Raw genomic sequence first — 21,177 nt, 5'->3', positions numbered from 1 at the left:
GAAAGCTGTTGGAAAAGATTTTTAGAGATAGGATCTATGGGCATTTAGAGAATCATGGTCTGATTAGGGACAGTCAGCATGGCTTTGTGAAGGGCAGATCGTGTCTAACAAGCCTGATAGAGTTCTTTGAGGAGGTGACCAGGCATATAGATGAGGGTAGTGCAGTGGATGTGATCTATATGGATTTTAGTAAGGCATTTAACAAGGTTCCACACGGTAGGCTTATTCAGGAAGTCAGGAGGCGTGGGATCCAGGGAAATTTGGCCAGGTAGATTCAGAATTGGCTTGCCTGCAGAAGGCAGAGGGTCATGGTGGAGGGAGTACATTCGGATTGGAGGGTTGTGACTAATGGTGTCCCACAAGGATCGGTTCTGGGACCTCTACTTTTCGTGATTTTTATTAACGACCTGGATGTGGGGGTAGAAGGGTGGGTTGGCAAGTTTGCAGACGACACAAAGGTTGATGGTGTTGTAGATAGTGTAGAGGATTGTTGAAGATTGCAGAGAGACATTGATAGGGTGTAGAAGTGGGCTGAGAAGTGGCAGATGGAGTTCAACCCGGAGAAGTGTGAGGTGGTACACTTTGGAAGGACAAACTCCAAGGCAGAGTACAAAGTAAATGGCAGGATACTTGGTAGTGTGGAGGAGAAGAGGGATCTGGGGGGTACATGTCCACAGATCCCTGAAAGTTGCCTCACAGATAGATAGGGTAGTTAAGAAAGCTTATGGGGTGTTAGCTTTCATAAATCGAGGGGTAGAGTTTAAGAATCGCGAGGTAATGATGCAGCTCTATAAAACTCTGGTTAGGCCACACTTGGAGTATTGTGTCCAGTTCTGGTCGCCTCACTGTAGGAAGGATGTGGAAGCATTGGAAAGAGTACAGAAGAGATTCACCAGGATGCTGCCTGGTTTAGAGAGTATGGATTATGATCAGAGATTAAGGGAGCTAGGGCTTTACTCTTTGGAGAGAAGGGGGATGAGGGGAGACATGATAGAGGAATACAAGATATTAAGAGGAATAGATAGAGTGGATAGTCAGCACCTCTTCCCCAGGGCACCACTGCTCAATACAAGAGGACATGGTAAGGGGTGGGAAGTTCAAGGGGATATTAGAGGAAGGTTTTTTACTCAGAGAGTGGTTGGTACATAGAATACACTGCCTGAGTCAGTGGTGAAGGTAGATACACTAGAGAAATTTAAGAGACTACTAGACAAGTATATGGAGGAATTTAAGGTGGGGGATTATATGGGAGGCAGGGTTTGAGGGTTGGCACAACATTGTGGGCCGAAGGGCCTGTACTGTGCTGTACTATTCTATGTTCTATATATTATGTATTGCATTGAACTGCTGCTGCTAAGTTAACAAATTTCATGACATGCCAGTGACAATAAACCTGATTCTGATAATATTTAATGTTCACACTGCTCAAAACTTGCACCACTCCATGTAGTTCTTGGTCTGGAAAGCCCCACATGCCCCAGATAAGTTTGTTTTTCATTACATGAACTGTTAGATGAGGCTCCAGCTCTATTTTTTTTTAATTCAAATTTGTCACATCTTGTTTTCATTAGTGTTCTGCTGGAGTTTACCTCAGTACTGCTCGCTGTGTCTGAGCTTGTCTGCATGGTATGTAACCATAATCCTTTCCCTATCATTAACTAGTTAGCCTGTACTGTACTTAATTACATTCAAACAAACTGCTTTCAATTCTGATTCTGTCTCATGTGCAGCAGAACTGTGCATGCCTCTTTGCCTTATCTGCACTCTGTCACTTTCTATATACATTTGTGGTAATTGTTTATACCAACTAACACATTATGCTCCTTATTACACAATATCCTCTACTCACATAAAGAACATATGATAAGGAACAGTGAAGAACATGGCCTATTCTCTATCTAAGAAAAGCATACCAAATGGAGCAGATGCAGAGAACTTTTCTCTACAGAATGATTTGGAGCAGGAATTCCCAAACTTTTTTATGCCATGAATCCCTACCATTAACCAAGGAGTCCGCGGACCCTGGCTGGGAACTTTTGAAACTGTGAAGAATCTACTATTCCCTATTGTTCACTTTAAGAAAATATTTTCCTCAAACTGAGCACGTATTTAACATAAGTAGGAAGTACAAGGAAAGAATAATAAGTTTGGAGATCAAGACTATAAATAATCAGCAAAAACTTTTTTCTTTTCTGGAATTCAATATGCCTTGCATATCTTGTGAATAGTGGGGGGATATATGGTATATTTGCTTGGCTATTAAAAATACATTTGAATACAGCTACAAAACATGCGTTATTAAAATTCAGTTCACCACTTTCAGACTGTGATGTACAATTAATCTTTGCAAAGCTGTTTTACTCTTATATAATTATAGCTTCACATTTATGACTCAAGCTGCAAACTTATTTAAAATCATCAAAAGGAATTATAACTAATAATATTAATTTTCAACAAAGGACCAGATTCCTTGTGGTGACAGAGGGGAAGGGGTTTAATTATGCTTAGGATTGGTTTGGCAACTGAATTTTTTTTGTTCTCTTGGCTGGTGGCCATCAAATCATTGAATATGTAGGAATTACTGAGGGACTTTATCTTCACAATTAGCATCTGTGACTCAGAGAACTGGGGACTATCAATTTGCTACTTGGAAGTCACATAGGTGTAAGGGATGTGAGCTTTGTGTTTAATTATCTCTAATGAGCCATATCAGACAGCAGGTATATGTAAAAGTGTACACCGTACTTCGAGTGGAGTTGAGAAAGCTTCCTGCTGCTTGCATCTAAGAATCATTATTTGCTAACACAGGCAGTCATGTCAGCAGATTAAGGGAGATTTCATGGCAGGCTTTCATTCAGAGGGCTAGAGTTGAGCAGTATGGCAATAATTAATGTTGCACATTCCTTTAATAACGTAAGAGATGTTTCTTAATGCTAGGATTATAGATGGTATGGTAGTGTGCCTTTGCCAATGAACTTCCAGTATAAGTCTGACTGAGAAGAAGGGCTATGTACATTATTTCTTGATTTGTTACCTAATTCTATAAGGCATTCTTAAAAATTGAACACTTGGAACAGTTCAATACTAATGCCTGTACTTTTGATTTTATATTTTTATGATTTTAAAGAAAAGCAAATAACTTACAGTGCAGAGTTATCACTGAATTTCCCAGTAAACACTTCTTTAATGACATTACCTAGTTTGTAAACCTGCTTGTATGAATAGATGGAGAATACATAGAGATTTATGAAGTAAATTTTTATGTATTTAGTTGTTTACAGTTGTTATTTTATGTTTTCTCATGGTGTTCTCCTGTAAGTTGTGCCGACAGATTCATTAGAAGGTGATAATTTTGCAAACAATTTTGCCATTTCTCTGTCAGTATGGAAGAGTTTTAAGTGACTAGTTTAAGTGAAAGTAGCTTTGTACCAGTTCAGTGACTTTAACAGGAACTAAATTTGAGATGAAAGTCTATGTCCAATATGTAGTCACAAATTACTTAGTAAGTACATGTATATGCATGTAATGGTTAAGTGTTCCTTATCCAAAATGCTTGGGGCCGGAAGTGTTTCAGATGTTGTATTTTTTTGGATTTTGGAATATACAATGAGATAGTTTGGGATCGCCATCATTTCCGACTCTAAATTTATGTGTTACTGGAAAGCAGTCTTTATTTTAAAATTGTTCATCACACATATGATGCAGCCATTCAGTGTGTTAGATTTTCATCAGACGAATGTAATAAACTAATATCAAAACCTATTGGGACTCCAACTCTGAAAAAAAATCTTGTGAATCAGAATCAGGTTTATTATCACTGCCATATGTTGTGAATATTTTTGTTTTCTGGCTGCAGTACAGTGTAATACGTAAAAGTCTATAATTTACAATCGGTAATATATATAAAAAAGATGAATAGTGCTAAAAGTGAACAAAGTAGTGAGGTAGTGTTCATGGTTTCATGAACCATTCTGCAATCTGATGGTGGAAGGGGAGAAGCTGTTCCTAAAATGTTGAGGGTGTGCCTTCAGGCTCCTGTACCTCCTCCCTGGGCGTAGTAATGAGAAGAGGACATGTTCTGTGTGGCAGGGATCCTTAATAATGGATGCCACCTTTTTGAGGGATCGTCTTCTGAAGATGTCCTCAATGATGGGGAGGCCAGAGCCCATCATGAGGCTGGCTGTTTTTACGAATTTGCAGTTTTCTCCCGGTCCTGTGCATTGGCACCTCCATGCCAGCAGTAATGCAACCAGTTAGAATGCTCTCCACAAGGCATTTGTTGAGATATGCAACATCTGCACTAAAGACCTTCTCAAGAGGTCTTTAATGTAAGTGACAGGTGGCTCAATTTTCAAGTAGAAAGGTGTAAACTATGCCATCTCTGATCAGTGGGTGGGTGTTAATCTGGAGCACAGAGGTACACCTGAATGGAACTTGTCTTATGGTTGAAGAGAAGCTATTTCACCCCGCGTAGGGGCAGAATTGTCATCCATGTTTACAAAAGAAAAAGGCAGCAATCTAAAGTTTCTGTTGTTACTTCTGCTTTGATTGTCTTCAATAATCACTGAGCCTATCTGTATCGATAAAAGTAAACTTTAAAAAAATGTACAGTTTGGAATGTACAATAACGTGGATTGAAGTATGTACGAGGTAAAGATTTCATTATTGCAAACCAACGTTTTGTTTTATGCTGGCTATTTTCTAATTGTTGACAGAGGTCATTGTGTAGTATGTACTCTTTCTGTTAAAACAAAATGTTTTTTGTTTGCAGGTTCCTGAAGGGTGATTTCCACATTGAAGTTTGCATCAATGATTACTTGGATGTTTTCTGCCCTCATTATGATGACTCTGTACCGGAAGACAAGACAGAGCGCTATGTTCTCTACATGGTGAATTACGATGGCTACCGCTCATGTGATCACACCTCCAAAGGTTTCAAGCGATGGGAGTGTAACAGGCCTTATGCATCCAATGGTCCCTTAAAATTCTCTGAAAAGTTCCAGCTGTTTACTCCATTTTCATTAGGATTTGAATTCAGACCTGGCCGGGAATATTACTACATCTGTGAGTATCACATCTGTCTTTTCCTTTCTCCAGCAATGTAAGAGTGATGTTGCACCACACAATGTCATTTCTGTTGTTGACAATACAATATATTTTCTAGAAAGTACACATATGTCACAACATACAACCCTGAGATTCATTTTCTTGCGGCATATTCGACAAGTCTATAGAATAATAACTATAACAGAATCAATGAAGGACTGCCCACTGGGCAGTTCAGCCAGTGTGCAGAAAACAACAAACAGTGCAAATACAAAATGAAGAAACAATAGTAATAAATAAATAAGCAATAAATATCAAGAACTTGAAGAGTCCTTGAAAGTGAGTCAATTGATCGTGGGAACATTTCAATAATGGGGCAAGTGAAGTTGAGTGTTACTTTTCAACTAACTTTAATTCACATTTAAAAAATAAATTCCCATTATGCCTGATTAGAAATTCCTGTTTTGCATGTGCTTACTGGGAATTTAATCCAAAACCTGATTAAACCTAGTATGTTGCACAGCCTAACACCTGTCCAGGTCCTCTTTCTGTACAGTGGAAGCCGTGGGCTAGTGTGTCAATCCATTTTGATGTTATCTTTGGATCTAATAAGCCTGTGAATACTTTGGGTCATTAACACAGTAGTCAGCTTTATCTGAAGAGGAGAAGCTGCTCCTAGTTAATCGGGTCTGCTACACTGGGGAGAAAAGATGGGCAGGTGTTCTTCTGAAGAATTCTGCATCACCCACCCTGTCCACACCCTCAGTTCAGTTTATCTGTTGATGTCCTTTAGGCTACTAATATGCCTGTTATCCCTCCATATTCCTAATTCATGGCTAATCATGTGTCAGATCCACTACTACTCTGTAACCATTTTGATGTCTATATTCCTTCCCCAAAGTTATCCAACTCCCCTCCCCACTCTGTCAGAAATCAGTCCTAGTCCTCTCTGGTTCCCCACACCAACTGCTGCTGGGCCTCACAAAAAATCACTACTCCTACTGTGAGCTTTGGCCTACCACTGAATACGGTGGAAAGCCCTTTTCCGTACGTGCAGGGTACTGTGCGACCATACACAGTGCTCTGGGGTTAGTGCACAATTCAGTGTGGTTTCTCCAGGAGGCCTTGATCAAGAAGGTGCTGGAAAAGCTTTCACAATCATCTTTTCAAATTTAAAAAAAATGGTCTAGGAATTTTGATGAGAAGCAGTAATATCTTCAGCATGTGAGAGGAATTTTCTTATGGAGCAGAAAATGATGATGAAGTTTTCCATGCTGACTCAGTCCACTCAAAAATTTGACGAGGGATTACTTGTCACATTTTAACCAGTGAAGTATTTTCCACATCGAATGCCTCTCCCATTCTCAGTACAATGCTTCTTTGGAGAATTGCTGGAATACTTAGTGTTTCTTTTCTAGGATTATCATTTCAAGTTCATGACCTTTCATTGGAAGATCATCAGTCCTGCTTCACAGACACTGTCTGACCTTCTGTGTCTTACCAGCATTTAATTTTAATTTTATTTCAGATTCCTGGCCTCCGAGATATTTTACATTTGGAAGGCTTTAAAAGCTCTGTTATCTCTGAAACAGTGGAGATAACTACTATTATAACAGCTATTAAAACTCCTGTAACAGGGATACCCTCTGGAGTAGGACCCAGTTCAGTATTGGAAACCAGACTGAAGAAGCTTCTCCTTCATTTACATTTTTAATTACTGAACTTTAGTGCAGCCTGCCATACATCACTGTTCAAACCCCAATCGCCCCACTGCAGTTTTTGCTGACATCTCCCAGGCCCCACGCCACCCATGAGACCACCCTCTGAGCTCTGATTCAATTACTTAATCCACGCTCACCAGGTGTCTCCTATCTGACCCCGTCCTCTGTCCCCTCAGCATATATTCACTCCAAATCCGAGGTGTGTAGCTATTTTACTTCCCACATTCTGCAGTGGTGCAGTCCACAGATGGAAGTGTCTAAGGCCCAGTCAGCAGTGCCCGGCCTCCTCGACCTCTCTGAATTTACGAGCAATGGGCCCAACATCCAAGACAGTTGGTAGTATGCCATGTGACAACAGATTAATCCAAGCCTCTATTTTTGAACGCTTCAGTCACCCAGAAACATGGCAAAACTATGAAAAGTGATCAAACTATTAAAACATGTAAAAATTAAAATATAATTCAAATATTAAAAAATCACAAGCTCTGAGAAACTAATCAAAATGCTTAAGTAAACAGAAGCAGTATTTAGTTTTGAAAAGCAAATTGACCAAAACTTACCTTGATCTCTCAGTAGTTCTTCTACATCCAGGTGAATGGAGACCGTGTTCCCATGATGTATTATCAGGTTAGATTTGTGAAGTGTGAATACTGGGATCCTACTACAGCTTTCCACCCGCTCTGCGGACGGGAGCAACGTTAACATGCAACCTAGGAAACAGTGGCAAATGAGTTCAATGAAAGTACAGAATGGCCAGCATTTCCTTGCTAAACTTGAATCATTGCCCTGAGTCTCAGTTAAAGGTCCTGTAAGTGAACTTTGAAGTCCCCTCGATGTGGAGTTATTCAGTGGAGTTATTCAGTCGGAGGAAAATACTTTATTAGACATTAATCAATAATGGCAGTTTGGAGCATACTATTTACATAAAATATACCATATCTCAAAATTAAACTTGGGGCAGTAGTACAATGAAGAGTAATTCACAAGAAGAAATGCAATTTTAGGATACCACAGAAGCAAAGTATTGAGATTTAGAAATAATGTTCAGGCATTATTTAGCATATGGGGAGAGAGAAGTAGCAAGCTGAAAGGATAAGTTGCTTTCCTTCTCAAAATCAGCTAACTGACCCTTTGAAGATCTTCATCATTTTACTCTGAATTCATTCTTCCTTGCTTTTCATGAAAAAAATGTCTCAATTCAAGCAAGGTATTAATTTGTGATCGACTCTTAATCCTCAGACAATGTTTCAACTGAAGCTGAGATCTCAGCAGTGGGAAATATCAACAAATAGATTAGAGCAGTAACTTTTTAAAATAATTGCTGATTTGGATCCAGTAGCACCTTCTTTAGAAGTTGCCCATTTTGGGCACTGTGCTCAACTATTGGACGTTTATAATGGATAACTAAGCATTTTCACTTTAGTTTGTGGCCGGCATGGTTTGTAGCAGTAAACGCAATGCTATTCCAGTTCCAGTGACTCAGATTCAATTCCGCCATTCTCTACAAGGAGTTTGTACGTTCTCTCCTTGACCACGAGGGTTTCCTCCCACATTCCAAAAGATTACTGGGCTACGGTTAGTAAATTGTGGGCATGCTTAAAAGTTTGGCTTTATTTGTCACGTGTACATTGAGCATCAAAACATCCAGTGAATTGTGCTATTTTGCACCAACAACTGACAGAGTCCAAGGATTGTAGCTCGCAAGGGTCACCACCCCTCTGGCGCCAATACAGCTTCCCACATGTTTGGAATGTGGGCGGTAACCAGAGCACCGGAGGAACCCAATACGATCACAGTGAGAACGTACAGACTTTGTTTGAACTGGAAGAACGGTGACACTTTTAGGTTGGCCCCAGCGCTTCCTCATCAGTTATTGATGCAAACAATGCATTTCATTCTATGCTACAATGTACGAGGGGTGATTGATAAGTTTGTGGCCTAAGGTAGAAGGGGTCAATTTTAGAAAACCTAGTGCATTTATTTTTCCTACGTGTACACACTTAGTCCAGCGGTCGTGGAGCGTATGGATCCCCTGTTTGGTAGAAGTCGGTGTCCTGGACCTCCAGAAAGTGGTCCACAGCAGGGAACATTGATAAGTTTGTGGCCTAAGGTAGAAGGAGATGAGTTATTAACTTCAAACTTTCTGCATTTTCACTCAAAGAGTTGAACTGCACGTGCATGTAATGAGAGCGGTATAACTCATCTCCTTCTACCTTAGGCCACGAACTTACCAATCACCCCTGCTGTGGACCACTTCAAACAAGAAGGGATCCGTTTGCTCCACGACCGCTGGAATAAGTGTGTAAATGTAGGAGGGGACTATGTTGAAAAATAAATGTGCTAGGTTTTCTAAAATTGACTCCTTTTACCTTAGGCCACGAACGTATCAATCACCCCTCGTACATATGACAAATAAAGATAATCTTCAAAGCTTTTTTCTTTAAATAAAGCAGTGTATATGTATTTGCCCTTGGCCTTCAACAGAAAGTCCAGTAAACAGTGTAAGAGAGCTGACCTGTATCCTTGTGAGATTTTGTGTGCAGGCTCCAAAATTTGCTAATAAATATCCACAAAATTAATTCTCTGTTATGTGGCCCCTGTGACTATCTTGAACTTTTCTGCAGAACGTACAGTGGAATGTTCCTATGCTACCATAGCACCACAGGGCGAATGCTTGACTGGAGTCACAGAGGAATTCCAGTCAATCCCTTTAAAGAGCTTGCAGTTTTAAAAGCCAGAGAAGGTTAGACTCCATGTGGAGTCAGACAACTTTGTCACTTGTATAGTTATTTGTATTTTCTCCCTAGCACCACAGTTCTTCCAGAAACCCCACAGGCCTGTTGCTTGGGTGTTGAGTGAAAAGACAATAACATTTAGTCATATCCTTCACTGAGAAGATCAAGTGCAAGTGCCTGGATGTGTCTGAGACAGGGGGGCATGGGAACCATTAAAGGGAGGGGGAAAGAAACAGTTACCAAATATCTGGTAGTTGTCGAAACCTTTATTTTAAAACAAATTTGATATTCATCATGATTTTTAAATTGGCAGATGTAGTCTTTTATTTTTATTGTACTTCAGCAGTGAAAGCCATGTTGAAATTCTCTTATTAATTTAATAACTGAGACTCCTGGAACAAAAGGTCACTGGAGGAAATGAAGTATATGAACCACTGAAGCAAAGTTTTTATTTTACCTTAAAATTAAATGTGCATTTGGTGATAAAAAATAGTGGTAGGTTATAGAAAAGTACATGGTTTTTGACAGAAAATAAAGAAAAAGATCATAACAGATTTAATCTTTCCGTGAAATAAATGTGTGAGCTAGTCATTTTTTCTGGCAGTGTGCTGTAGCTATGTGCCCTGGGAAATTATAAGCAAGTCTTAGAAGTATTTTGTTGGTTTGAAGTAGAAGAAATTCCTCCACTTGAATTCTCATGGGTGCTAGTTAGTCTTGCTAAGTCTCACCTCAACTTAAAGTAGGGAGAATAAAAACGCCCAGAACACCTCTTGTTTCTGCTTTTCCCTGAGCTATCTGTAAAAGAAACTCCCTGTTAAACACTGCAGCTGAGTTATGAAGGTTAAGTAGAAAGCTGTGAAGACTGATCTGTGCAGAGTCAGACATTCATTGCAAGCATCTGTTGGGAAGGAGAAGAAAAACATTTTCAACAAACTGACTTTAACAGATTAAGCAAATTCTCTACTCAAATTAGTGCAATTTACATTGTCAAAATTGTGTCATAACACTCTCTTATTGAAAGTTCACCCATTGATAACCAATTCAGTAGACCCACTTAATGTCTTCTTCAAAGAAATCTAAGTGTTGCAGAAGTTTGGTTAGTGTGGGTACAGTGAAACTAGACCTAGACAAGGTGACCTTTAAGCTGCAGCCTGTATTGTCATTGGGCCTTGCACATACGTTTATTTCAGTGTTATCCAAAATAAATAGGTTCAAATTAATGTCTGGTAATTTTACTATTTTTTATATATTAACACATGCTGGTTGCCAAATGCATTACTAAAAACATTTTTAACTGCCACAGTAAACAAAATAGTTACCATAGTCCTTAGATAAAGATTAACTGTCCTAGCAATTCATTTAACAGAAACCCAATTTTACTTCATTGTGTTCCAGTTCAGTGCAAGACATCACAATAAAGATGATTTGTTGAGCCTCTGATAAAATTAGATGGCAAAGACAGAAGCCAGTGTAATTCATTCGAGCAAAAGAAACTAGTTAATCAACAAAACTCGTGTGGGATAAAATCAAATTGAGGCAATATTTCTTAATTCTGGCAGTCCAAGCTTTCAAGTTTGAAAGGAAAATTACCCATTCAGCCAGTTGAAAAACAGTTGATCTAAGATGTGTTTTGTTCACCCTTATGTAAGAGGCATGGACTTCAAATAGGTGCCACTGTACAATAAAGGAAGACTTTTCAAGTGCTTCATGTCTGCAAACAGGCCTGATTAATGTTATTAAACAAAGGGAATTATATTGTGAAAATGGCCTATGACTTTTGGCATTGAGCTGTGAATTAGCATATCTGATTTTTAAAAAAAAATAACGTGCAGACAATGATCTACCCCTTGGATCTATTTTCTTTAAAAAATAACACTGACAACAAATAATTGATGTAAAGACCCTAAAGGAATTAGCTTAGTTCATGTATATTTTAATTTTAGTACTAATTCTTTCATTCATAACAAGCATTGAAAATGCAATGATTTTTAAATAATGTATCTCCCTTGGTTGCACTGCCTTGATATTGAAGAAAAATTGTGTTTCCTGACACTTCCCACAAACGTAACAGTCAGTAGTGTTTTACCACATGAGTTTCAATTATAGAAGTGCTTAATTAATAACTGATGAATATTTTGTTATTTACATTCCATTGCACAATGTGTCTTCCTTCCCCTCCTGAGCAATCGAACACACTGGCCATTTGTTGGTTAGTTCACATTTCACACTATGGGGAATTGAGAGGATGGAGTATTTAGCAAAGAGGTCCATTTGCAGCAGCCATTGCATGCTTCGCTTCTTCCTGGTCATTTAACATCTGCCTAATGAGATGTTTCAGGGCCAGTTTATTTGCTTTTTCATGCAATGATTATGACTTGGCTTATTATTCCCTACCATAAGAGGGCTGATGTACGCAGATTTTGCCATCTTGAATTTCCGACTAGACTCTGCAATGGAATTTATCCTTATTTTAGTTTGGCCTATTTATAGAAACCATTTTGCTGAATCTACTTTAAAAATCAATTTTTATTCCCTTGATTTTTTTCTGTTTAGGCACATGGTATTTGATTGCCCCCTTTATCAATTCCCCTCTGCTACAGTTGCCAATTAGAGCTCAGCTGTTCTGGCCTTGTACGTACCAGGTGGTGTAGTGGCATCTGCACTGGACTTCCAGGCAAATGGTCCCGGGTTCGAATCTGGCCGGCTCCGTACACACTTACCCTCCATGCTGGGTTGAGCTTTGAGCTCGCAACTTGGCCCCTTAAGACACAGACAAAAATGGTAAAGAAAGGGCAAGATTGCCACCCAATGTGCCACAAGGCATGGAAAGCAACAACAATGCACCTGATGTCAAGAGTCACTTGCAACCTACATTGATTGAGGTCGATTCCATAAGGTGCACTGAGGAGACTTTTAAACTTGTGCGGCTTTCCCGTCCACTGTCACTACTATGCTCAAAACGTGGGGATTTGATGGAACTTCTCACCAGACTCAGATCTTCCCTTGGGAACAATCACCTCAACTTGGAGCAAGCTGATGCTACAAACATTAAACGTCTGCTCAGATATTGCTACCAGAGGATCCTTGAATCTTCCCCAGGAGAAAGCTCTGGGCTTTGGATCAACTGAGGACCATTTGACTCATGGGGTGGCTGATTTTGCAAGAATTCCCGAGGCTTTTCAGATGAAAGGGATGTTTCTCACTTGCATCCACACTGAAAGAGGTGGCTTCCTTTTACTCTTCAATTTTTGAAGAGGCTGCTAATATAAATGGGGGGAATTGTTACTACTGACCCACATTCCTCAACTCTACACACCACCTAATCTTCCTCTTTGAATTCTGGAGTCCCCCCCCCCCCCCCCCCGTGCATAAGCATAGCAGGTCTAAACATCACCCGAGCTTGAGATAAACCGCCATCCATATATCGTGAAAGCACAAGTTTAATGGCAGGGGCTGCTGTGATTGCAAGTTCTTGTGTATATTTTCAGCATAGTTTGCATCAGACCTTTCATGACCAGAGAGACCTGCAAAAAGGCAGGAACAATTTCTTAATGCGCTGCAATCATTTGATTTTAGTGATACTGCTGAAGAATGCTTGTTGAGGTTTCATTGGTTTTGCGCTATTATAGAAACAAATACCAATTCAGATTAGGTCTTAGCAGCCAATACTTCCTGTTGTGAGCCGAGAGTATGAGGTAAAGTAGAAATGTCATCCCAGCATGAGGTTAACTGATTTGTGACTTCTAACTCTGTTCAGTTCAGATTAGGAACTGTGAAACAGGACTTGATCCAATGTCCATAATGGTGATATGACAAAATATAATGGTTCAATTGTGACTTTTTATAGTTTTACACAAGAAATATTATGTGAATAAATAATCATGGAATCGCTCTAGAAGTAGATTGTGGTGAACGTCTCTTACTGAAACTAATAAATCAAACCAATTGTTCTTTTATGGAATTTGTTGAGTGAAATCTCAAGGTAATTTCTATAAGTTGTTATATTTTCAGAACAGGCTCACCCAGCCATTGGTTCCTTTATTCACAAATGCAGGTCTTCCAGAAGCTCAGGCATCCTTGATGATATTTTACTCTACGTGAGAGACAGGAAGAATCAGTTGTGATCCTGTGAGCAGGAACATAAATAAGATGAGGAAAACCCACACTCCTGCAATATGTCTCACATTCCAGCACTCAAATTTGTTGCATTGCATTTAAAGAAACACAAGGAAACAGCGTTATAATGCATTAATTGCCACCCATTACAGTATATTTATAATAGTAGAGTACAACACTATGAAGTAAACTTTTAAGCTGCTTCAAGATTTTTGGTCAAGTTGGTTATTTTGTAAAGTGGCTTTTGGTTTCTGATCAGTAATAAAAACACAGTCACAGAGCAGATACTTTTATTTTTTAAAGGAGTGTTCAAATGTATTATTAAGGTATGTACGTATATCATATACAACCATGAGATTTATCTTCTTGCAGGCAATCACAAAACAAAGAAACAATAAAATTCACTAAAAACACACACACAACACAAGACTGCCACATATCCAATTTGCAAAAGATGACGAATTGCGCAAATAGTAGAAAAATGTAAACAAGAGCATGTGGAACGTGAACTAACAAGAGAAAATCTGAAGATGCTGGAAATCCGAGCAACACACACACAAAATGCTGGAGGAACTCAGCAGGTCAAGCAGCGTCTACGGAAAAAAGTACAGTTGACGTTTCGGATGGGGGCCCTTCGGCAGGAGTGGAGAAAAAAAGATGAGTAGATTTAAAAGGTGGGGGTAGGGGAGAGAGAATCACCAGGTTAATAGGTGTAGAACATGAACTGCAGAGTCCCCAAAAGTGAGTCCACAGCTGCAGAGTCCGTTCAGTGCTGAGGCGAGTGAAACCTGTCCAGGGTCCCATTGTTCCCATACATCATAAAGCCGAGGCTTTGCAAGATGATGGTCTGGCCACACTGGAGAATTGTGAGCAGTTTTGAGCCCTGTATCTAAGAAAGTATGTGTTGGCATTGGATAGGGTCCAGAGGCGATTTACAAGAATGATTCCAGGAATTAAAGGATTAACGTATGAGGAGCATTTGATGGCTCTGAGCCTGTAATCATTTGGAGTTTATAAGAATGAGGGGGGCTGTCATTGAAACTTACCGAATATTGAAATGCCTAAATACAGTGGACTTGGAGAGGTTGTTTCCTATAGTGGGGACAGAGGGCACAGCCTCCGAATGCAAGAGTGTCCCTTTAGAACAGAGATGAGAAGGAATTTCTTTAGCTGGGGGCGGTGAATCTGTGGAGTTCATTGCCACAGACGGCTGTGGCGGGCAAGTCCTTTGGGTATATTTAAAGCGGAGGTTGATAGGTTCTTGGTTAGTAAGGCCGTCAAAGGTCACAGAGAGATGGCAGGACAATAGGGATGGGAGGGATAATAAGTTGGCCATGATTGGATGGTGGAATAGTCTCAATTGGCTGAATGGCCTTTCTGCACCTATGTATTATGATCTTTTGGCCTATATACTTTCTATGCTCTTCCTTCTGCACTCTTTACAGTGAGGTATTTCAATATTAGTTTCTGAGTGGATGAGAAGGTACAGTGATGTTTATCTCTATAGCACAAAGGAATGGCAGATACTTTAAAATAATTGATGGTCAATTACTGCTGTTAACTCCTTTTTGCAATGGTGCATATCGCATATTGATTTGGTTCTTCACTTAACGGGGGAAAAAAACTGGAATTTTTATAGCAGCTTTCATGAGGTCAGCATGTTTCAGGACAGCTGGAAAGGAGTTAAAACAGAAACTATGAGTGTTGACTCTCAAGATGTAGAACCTTTGTGCAAACGCCATTCTACATCATTGAGACATAGAACAGGGTAATCAGGATTTGTGAGCATAACCAAGGCTCGTGTTTTGGATGGCTTTGCAGACCCAAGTGTGCAGCTTATATGACACTAAGATACCACAAATATGCTGCTTATATGATGATTTGTGCCTGTGATGGTGCTTGTGGTAAGGAGGGCTTCACGATCTTCAGTAGAGCTAGAGAAGCAGACTGCTTTAGGAAACTTAGATGCTGGTCGCCCCTCATTTTACCAACGATTGGTACAAGAACACTGATCATATTTAGCTTTACCATACCACCACTTCTTCAGATCATTACACCTTCACTAAACTGCCTGTCTTGCCATTCAGCGCTGATAATCAAAGACTTTCGCTAAATATTGGAAAGATCAAAACCATCGTCTTCAGTACTCGCCACAAACTCTGTTTCCAAGCTGTCAACTTTCAGCCCTCTCCTAGTTAACTACTTGAACTGAAACAGACTATTTTCAACCTTGGTGCCGTCTATTCTAACAGGGTGAGCTGCAGACAACTCATCTACTCAATCCGTAAGACCACAGGGTTCCAGTTTTAGATTATTGCTCTTTTTTAAACCTGCCTTGGTTTTTTTTCTGCTGCAGGATTTCACTCTCTTGGTTGCCTCGATTCTAGCTTATTCCACTGGTCTCCCACATTTGAGCCTTTCCAAAACACTGCTGACCATGTTCCCAATAACATCAAATCCAAAGTTTAAAATAAATTTATTATCAAATTACATAAATGTCACCATATACAACCCTGGGGTTCATTTTCTTGTGGGTATACTCAATAAATCCATAATAGAATAATATCAATGAAAGAGAGCCTCACTTATCGCACCTGTGCCTGTGAAGCCTATTGGATTCTCCTTCAGTTCGAATATTTTGACTCTATCCCCTCCAGCCTTAGAATTATCAAACTAGGTGGCATCCATGGAGGGGAATAAACAGTCACTATTTCAGACCATGACCCTGCAATAGCCCTCATGCTGCTGAAGTCATCTTGTAGAATTTGGTCCTAGCTGATGGAAAGTATGCATTCATAGTCTCACAATGATCTCTTGAAGCATATGAAAATTTAAAAGTTCATGTGCTTCAATGAAAATGGAGGGCTTAAGTGAAAGGGAAGGGTTAGATTAATCATAGCGTAGTTATGTGTTTGGCTCAACATCATGGGCCAAAGGGCTTGCACTGTGTTGTATTGTTCTATACTCTAAAGTATAATGTGAAAAAATAACATTTTTGTTAAAGAGATCTAATTTATTATTTTTCGTTGAAGGTAAATTGGCAGTCTGAGAAGCAAATTTTCGGTAACAAGATCAATTGAAATCAAGCTAAATGTATCATATTCAAAATTAAACAGAATAAATATCTAACATCATGTATCAGTGTTTACATATTAAGTGAATGTAATAGAGTGCTGTCTGGAAAAGCTGAAAATTTCTCTTTGAAATATTATTCGGCTAAACTTAGTTTTGATTTCCTCTGTCTGTGGAATTTGTATCGTAAATTTTTAGCCTCTTTTAAGGGAACTATTTCCTTCTAGAAAGTGAAATAATAGCTCCCTAAATACATCTGTAAATTGAAGATTTACAATATTAAAGTATGATGATAGTATCATTTACTGTATATTTAGTTTATTGATTTTTGAAGTTAAACCAATAATTTGTTTTAAAGTGACATCTTTGTAAGGTATAAAATATATTAATGCACCAATACCCGTACCTCTTGTAAACCTTCATTATAATTTCCAATAGTACTGTTCAGGTACAACTGTTGTCTAAAATGCACATTTTAAATGGGAGTTCTTTCACGTTCAAGAAACTGGAAAATTTAGCCCCAGAGGTTGGGTTTGAATAGGGATTTGATAATGAAGTATGATATAGCAGTGTGGAGTGTTTCTAAAGTTGATTTGGGAGTTAACATCTTGTAATTCCATTGCCTTTGCTGGACTGGGTGAAGAGCATAATATGTTGAAACCTGGGATCTGTAGAGCAGGGATGTGTTGTAAGATGTAATGGGGTAATACAGGGAATTTTAGATGTGATCCAATTTCTTGAAATCAGTGTGCATGAGAATCTCAAGCCTGAAGAGCCAATGGAATTTAAATGGATGCAGATCATCTGTGAATGCGACAAAAAATAATTAAAAAATTAACATTCTTTGAAGATTTATAGCAGCAAATTATTAACTTTGAAGAATGGATTGATAACTTCCAGATGTGCTTTCCACTGCTGCTTTGCTCTTGCAGGAGCCTGACAGAATTTTCTTGTAAATTTGGCAAATATTCTCTGGAGTTCAGAAGAATGCAAACAGATTTTAATTTTAAAAAAGGCCCAAAATGTGTGCCCTGTGACTAGGGAATCCAAAATGAGTGAGCATCATCTTAGGCTAAGGAGGTGACAATTTAGGAATGGGTTGTGGAAAATTTTTTGTTCGTAGAGATGGTTCTAATTCTAAGGAATTCTCTACCTTTAGAGCAGGTGTTCCCAACCTTTCTTATGCCATGGACCAATATCATTAAGCAAGGGGTCTGTTGGCCTCATGTTGTTTTAGAGGATCGTGGTTTCTCAGTTGTTGAGATCATTCAGAACTGAGATCGATGGATTTACAGGCATTAAGGGAATCTGACGTCAAGGAAGGTGGATTTGACATGCAGAAACAAATGACAGAGCAACCTTGATGAGTGATAAAACTACTGCTTCTCTTTCTTGTATTATTACAATCTGTATGATTACGTTGACCGACAGGTGTAGGCTCGAGATTCAGATGAGTAGGCCATCATTCCGTATTGTCCACTGCTGCCTTCTTTCAAGTTGCAACAGGAGTATTTAATACCTATGAATTCTAGTGAGGGAATATAACATGCTACTAAAGCAACACCAACTCGGGTGGATGGGTCATTTCTCCGGGTGCCTAGCTCAAGTCTCTCCAAACAGATCTTTCACTCCCAGTGGAAGGAAGGTCACCGAGCCCCTGGTGGGCAAAGGAAACGCTTTGAAAATAACATCAAAATCAGCCTGAAGGAATTTGACATGACATCTAAAAACTAGGAAGGCATTGCATTCACAAGATGCACCTGGAGGAAATCTGCTTGGTAGGGAGCTGTGTTACATGACAGTGGCCTCCGCCAAGCCGCAGAGAACAAGTGGCAGCTGGGAAAGGAGAGACCAAGCAACCGAAAGACCCGACCACTAACCACAGCCACCACTTACTCTTACTGACACTGCACCAGAATATGCAGATCCCGGATCAGTCTCTACAGCCACCTGACGCACCACCAATAGACTACATGTTGGAGAACTTCGCACTCAACTCGAGTGATCGCAGTGCCACTACTATTGCAGCAGAGTAAAACTGTCAGTCTGAACGTTGCCTCTTTCACTCTAGCCACAATGCACAGTGGAAATTCCCACCGACTAAATCTAGTTTAAAACTGCCGGTGTGTGGCTTATATTATCCTGTCAGATGGCCAGTTGCTTGTGTTAAATAAAACTACAGCTTGTATATGTAATGGGGAAATTTAGAGTGGGTTAAGGGTTACTAACTTCTCATGTACCAAGACATTTGGGATGGCAGTGAGAATAGATGCCAGCTTTTTTGAACTGTCGTGTTTTCAACTCTTGTAGTTCTCATAATTGTTGCTCTCCTCGTTGTCTGGGAATGGTAATAACAGCCTCTATCTAATTACACCTGTAATATATGCCTCCTTGGAAACGTGCCAGCTTTAACTGTGTTTCTGACAAAACCCAAACATCTGGTGTTTTGCGCAGCAGTTAGCGCGGCCTTATTACAGCTTGGGGCGTCAGAGTACAAAGCTGTATTACAGCACAGTCTGTAAGGAGTTTGTACATTCTCCCTATGACCACGTGGGTTACCTCCAGCCGTTCCAGTTTCCTCCCACAGTCCAAAGAGGTACCAGTTAGTGGGTTAATTGATCATTAAATTGTCCTAGGGTAGGGTTAAATACGTGGATTGCTGGGTAGCACGGTTCACTAGTCTGGAAGGGCCTCTTCTGTGCTCCATCTCTTATTATATAAGTAAACAAATAAATAAAGCTTTCTCTCTCTCTCTCGAGACTTGTTCTGGAAGCTCAACAAGGTGTGGAAATGCTCACATAGTTTCCAAGTGAGAGGCAGGTAACCACCTGCTTTATATAATAATATTGTCATCAAAATGACTTTGAACTCATAGCTGCAAGCTATGAACTTCATACGCATTGTTTCTGCTCATTTTGCTTGGCTAATGGGGCCCCGAGTGACTTGCAACATTAAATTTATATTGCTAAATAAATGCAGCTTTGAACCAAGCTCATGAATTTCCACTGACTCCGGAACTGTTTCGCAGCTTTTTATAAAAGGGCTGTTGTGGTTGTGAAATTATAATTGACCAGTCAGTGATAAATATGGAACAAATGCTAAGGTCGTGTCTGGCATCGTTAAGCTTTCTAGTAAGAAAAGGAACATGAGATAGCTGTAGAGTTCACGGTAAAGCTTTCATCAGTTACTATCTTTCAGGGTTATACTCTGTATTGACAGGTTGAGTTCCTTCCTGTATAAGGTCTGATCTCTGCACTGAGCAAAGTTAATAGGGAACAGAGCCCAACAAAGGCTGATTGATCCATTATCACATCAGGGGCACTCTTTTAAACACAGCTCACTGTGGCATCATACAAATAGCTAATGTCTAGTTTAGGACTCTTGGGCACCAACCCTTTTGTGGATTTTTTTTTAATTCATGCTGTTCGAAAGTATAAGAAACTTAGTTAATTCCAAGTCTTGATTTGTCAAAAGCTAAGTGAACTCACTGTATCTTATTAATCTTTTAAATTTTGCATTTATAGCTTGGCCTGTTCTGCTTTTTTCCATGTGTAGCAGTCCCATGACTGCACCATCTCCCCCCTTTATTTGTTTAGAGATACAGAGCAGTAACAAACCCTTCCGGCCCAGTGAGCCTGCGCTGCCCAGTTACACCCATGTGGCCAATTAACCTATTAGCCTGGAGGTCTTTGGAATGCAGGAGGAAACCCGAGTACCCGGAGTCATGCAGTGATGGGGAAAACATAGAAATTCCTTACAGACAGTGGCTGAATTGAAACTGTCACCAGTGCTGTAATGGCATTACGCTACCATGCAGCCTTTAACTTAGTAACTCTGATTTTCTGATAAATTTTCTTTTACATTTGTATATAATTTCTCTCCTTTTTTTTGGCATGTGCCAGTGTGCGTGCGAGTTTGTGCCTGTGTGCGTGTCTTTTTCATGGCTTTTACAAGGCGCGGAGCGAGTGAGAGAGAGACTGTGTGGCGTGCCACTCCTTGCACAGACGCTTTTCGCAGTATTTTCCCTTCATTTTACGAGGTTGAGTTGTGATCTCGATGTTCAACCCGGCACGGATGGAAAGCGTACTTGGGAGTGGACCCAACTAGTTTCAAACCCGGGAACCTTCGCTCCCAGGTCCGGTGCCAATGTTGTGCACCACCAGCCAGCCCTATATATCATTTCTCATTTTTGATCCCTCACTCTTTCTCTTACAGCCTGGATATTCTGCTCCATTGCTATCTTTCTTCTTAATAAGACTTTTGGAAGTTTTTCACTGCTTACAAATGAATGACTAGTTTAAAACCTTCAGTTTATAAAGCAATGATCTTATTGCATAGATCCAGACTTGCAAAATTCACGTGGAAACTGCTGTGTACATATCTGTTTTCTATTGGATGAAGATATACCCAGAGGCCACTTTATTAGGTACACCTGCACACCAGGTCATTATGCAAATATCAAATCAGCCAGTCATTTGGCAGCAGGA

At 39.8% G+C, this 21,177-nt stretch overlaps 1 protein-coding gene across 2 annotated transcripts in view; it reads left to right on the top strand.

The window, feature by feature from the left end:
• Window positions 1-21,177, top strand: part of LOC134357267 (ephrin-A5-like) — a 196,901-nt gene that overhangs the window by 162,651 nt on the left and 13,073 nt on the right. For both annotated transcript variants that reach the window (XM_063068622.1, XM_063068621.1), the window contains exon 2: window positions 4,772-5,064. In XM_063068622.1, coding sequence (XP_062924692.1) covers window positions 4,772-5,064 — 293 coding nt within the window. The remainder of the gene's footprint in view (window positions 1-4,771; window positions 5,065-21,177) is intronic.

Source organism: Mobula hypostoma, chromosome 16, assembly GCF_963921235.1.
Source record: "Mobula hypostoma chromosome 16, sMobHyp1.1, whole genome shotgun sequence".
NCBI lineage: Eukaryota > Metazoa > Chordata > Chondrichthyes > Myliobatiformes > Myliobatidae > Mobula > Mobula hypostoma.
Note: the sequence above shows the minus strand (reverse complement) of the source record. Positions and strands in the feature narration are given on the sequence as shown.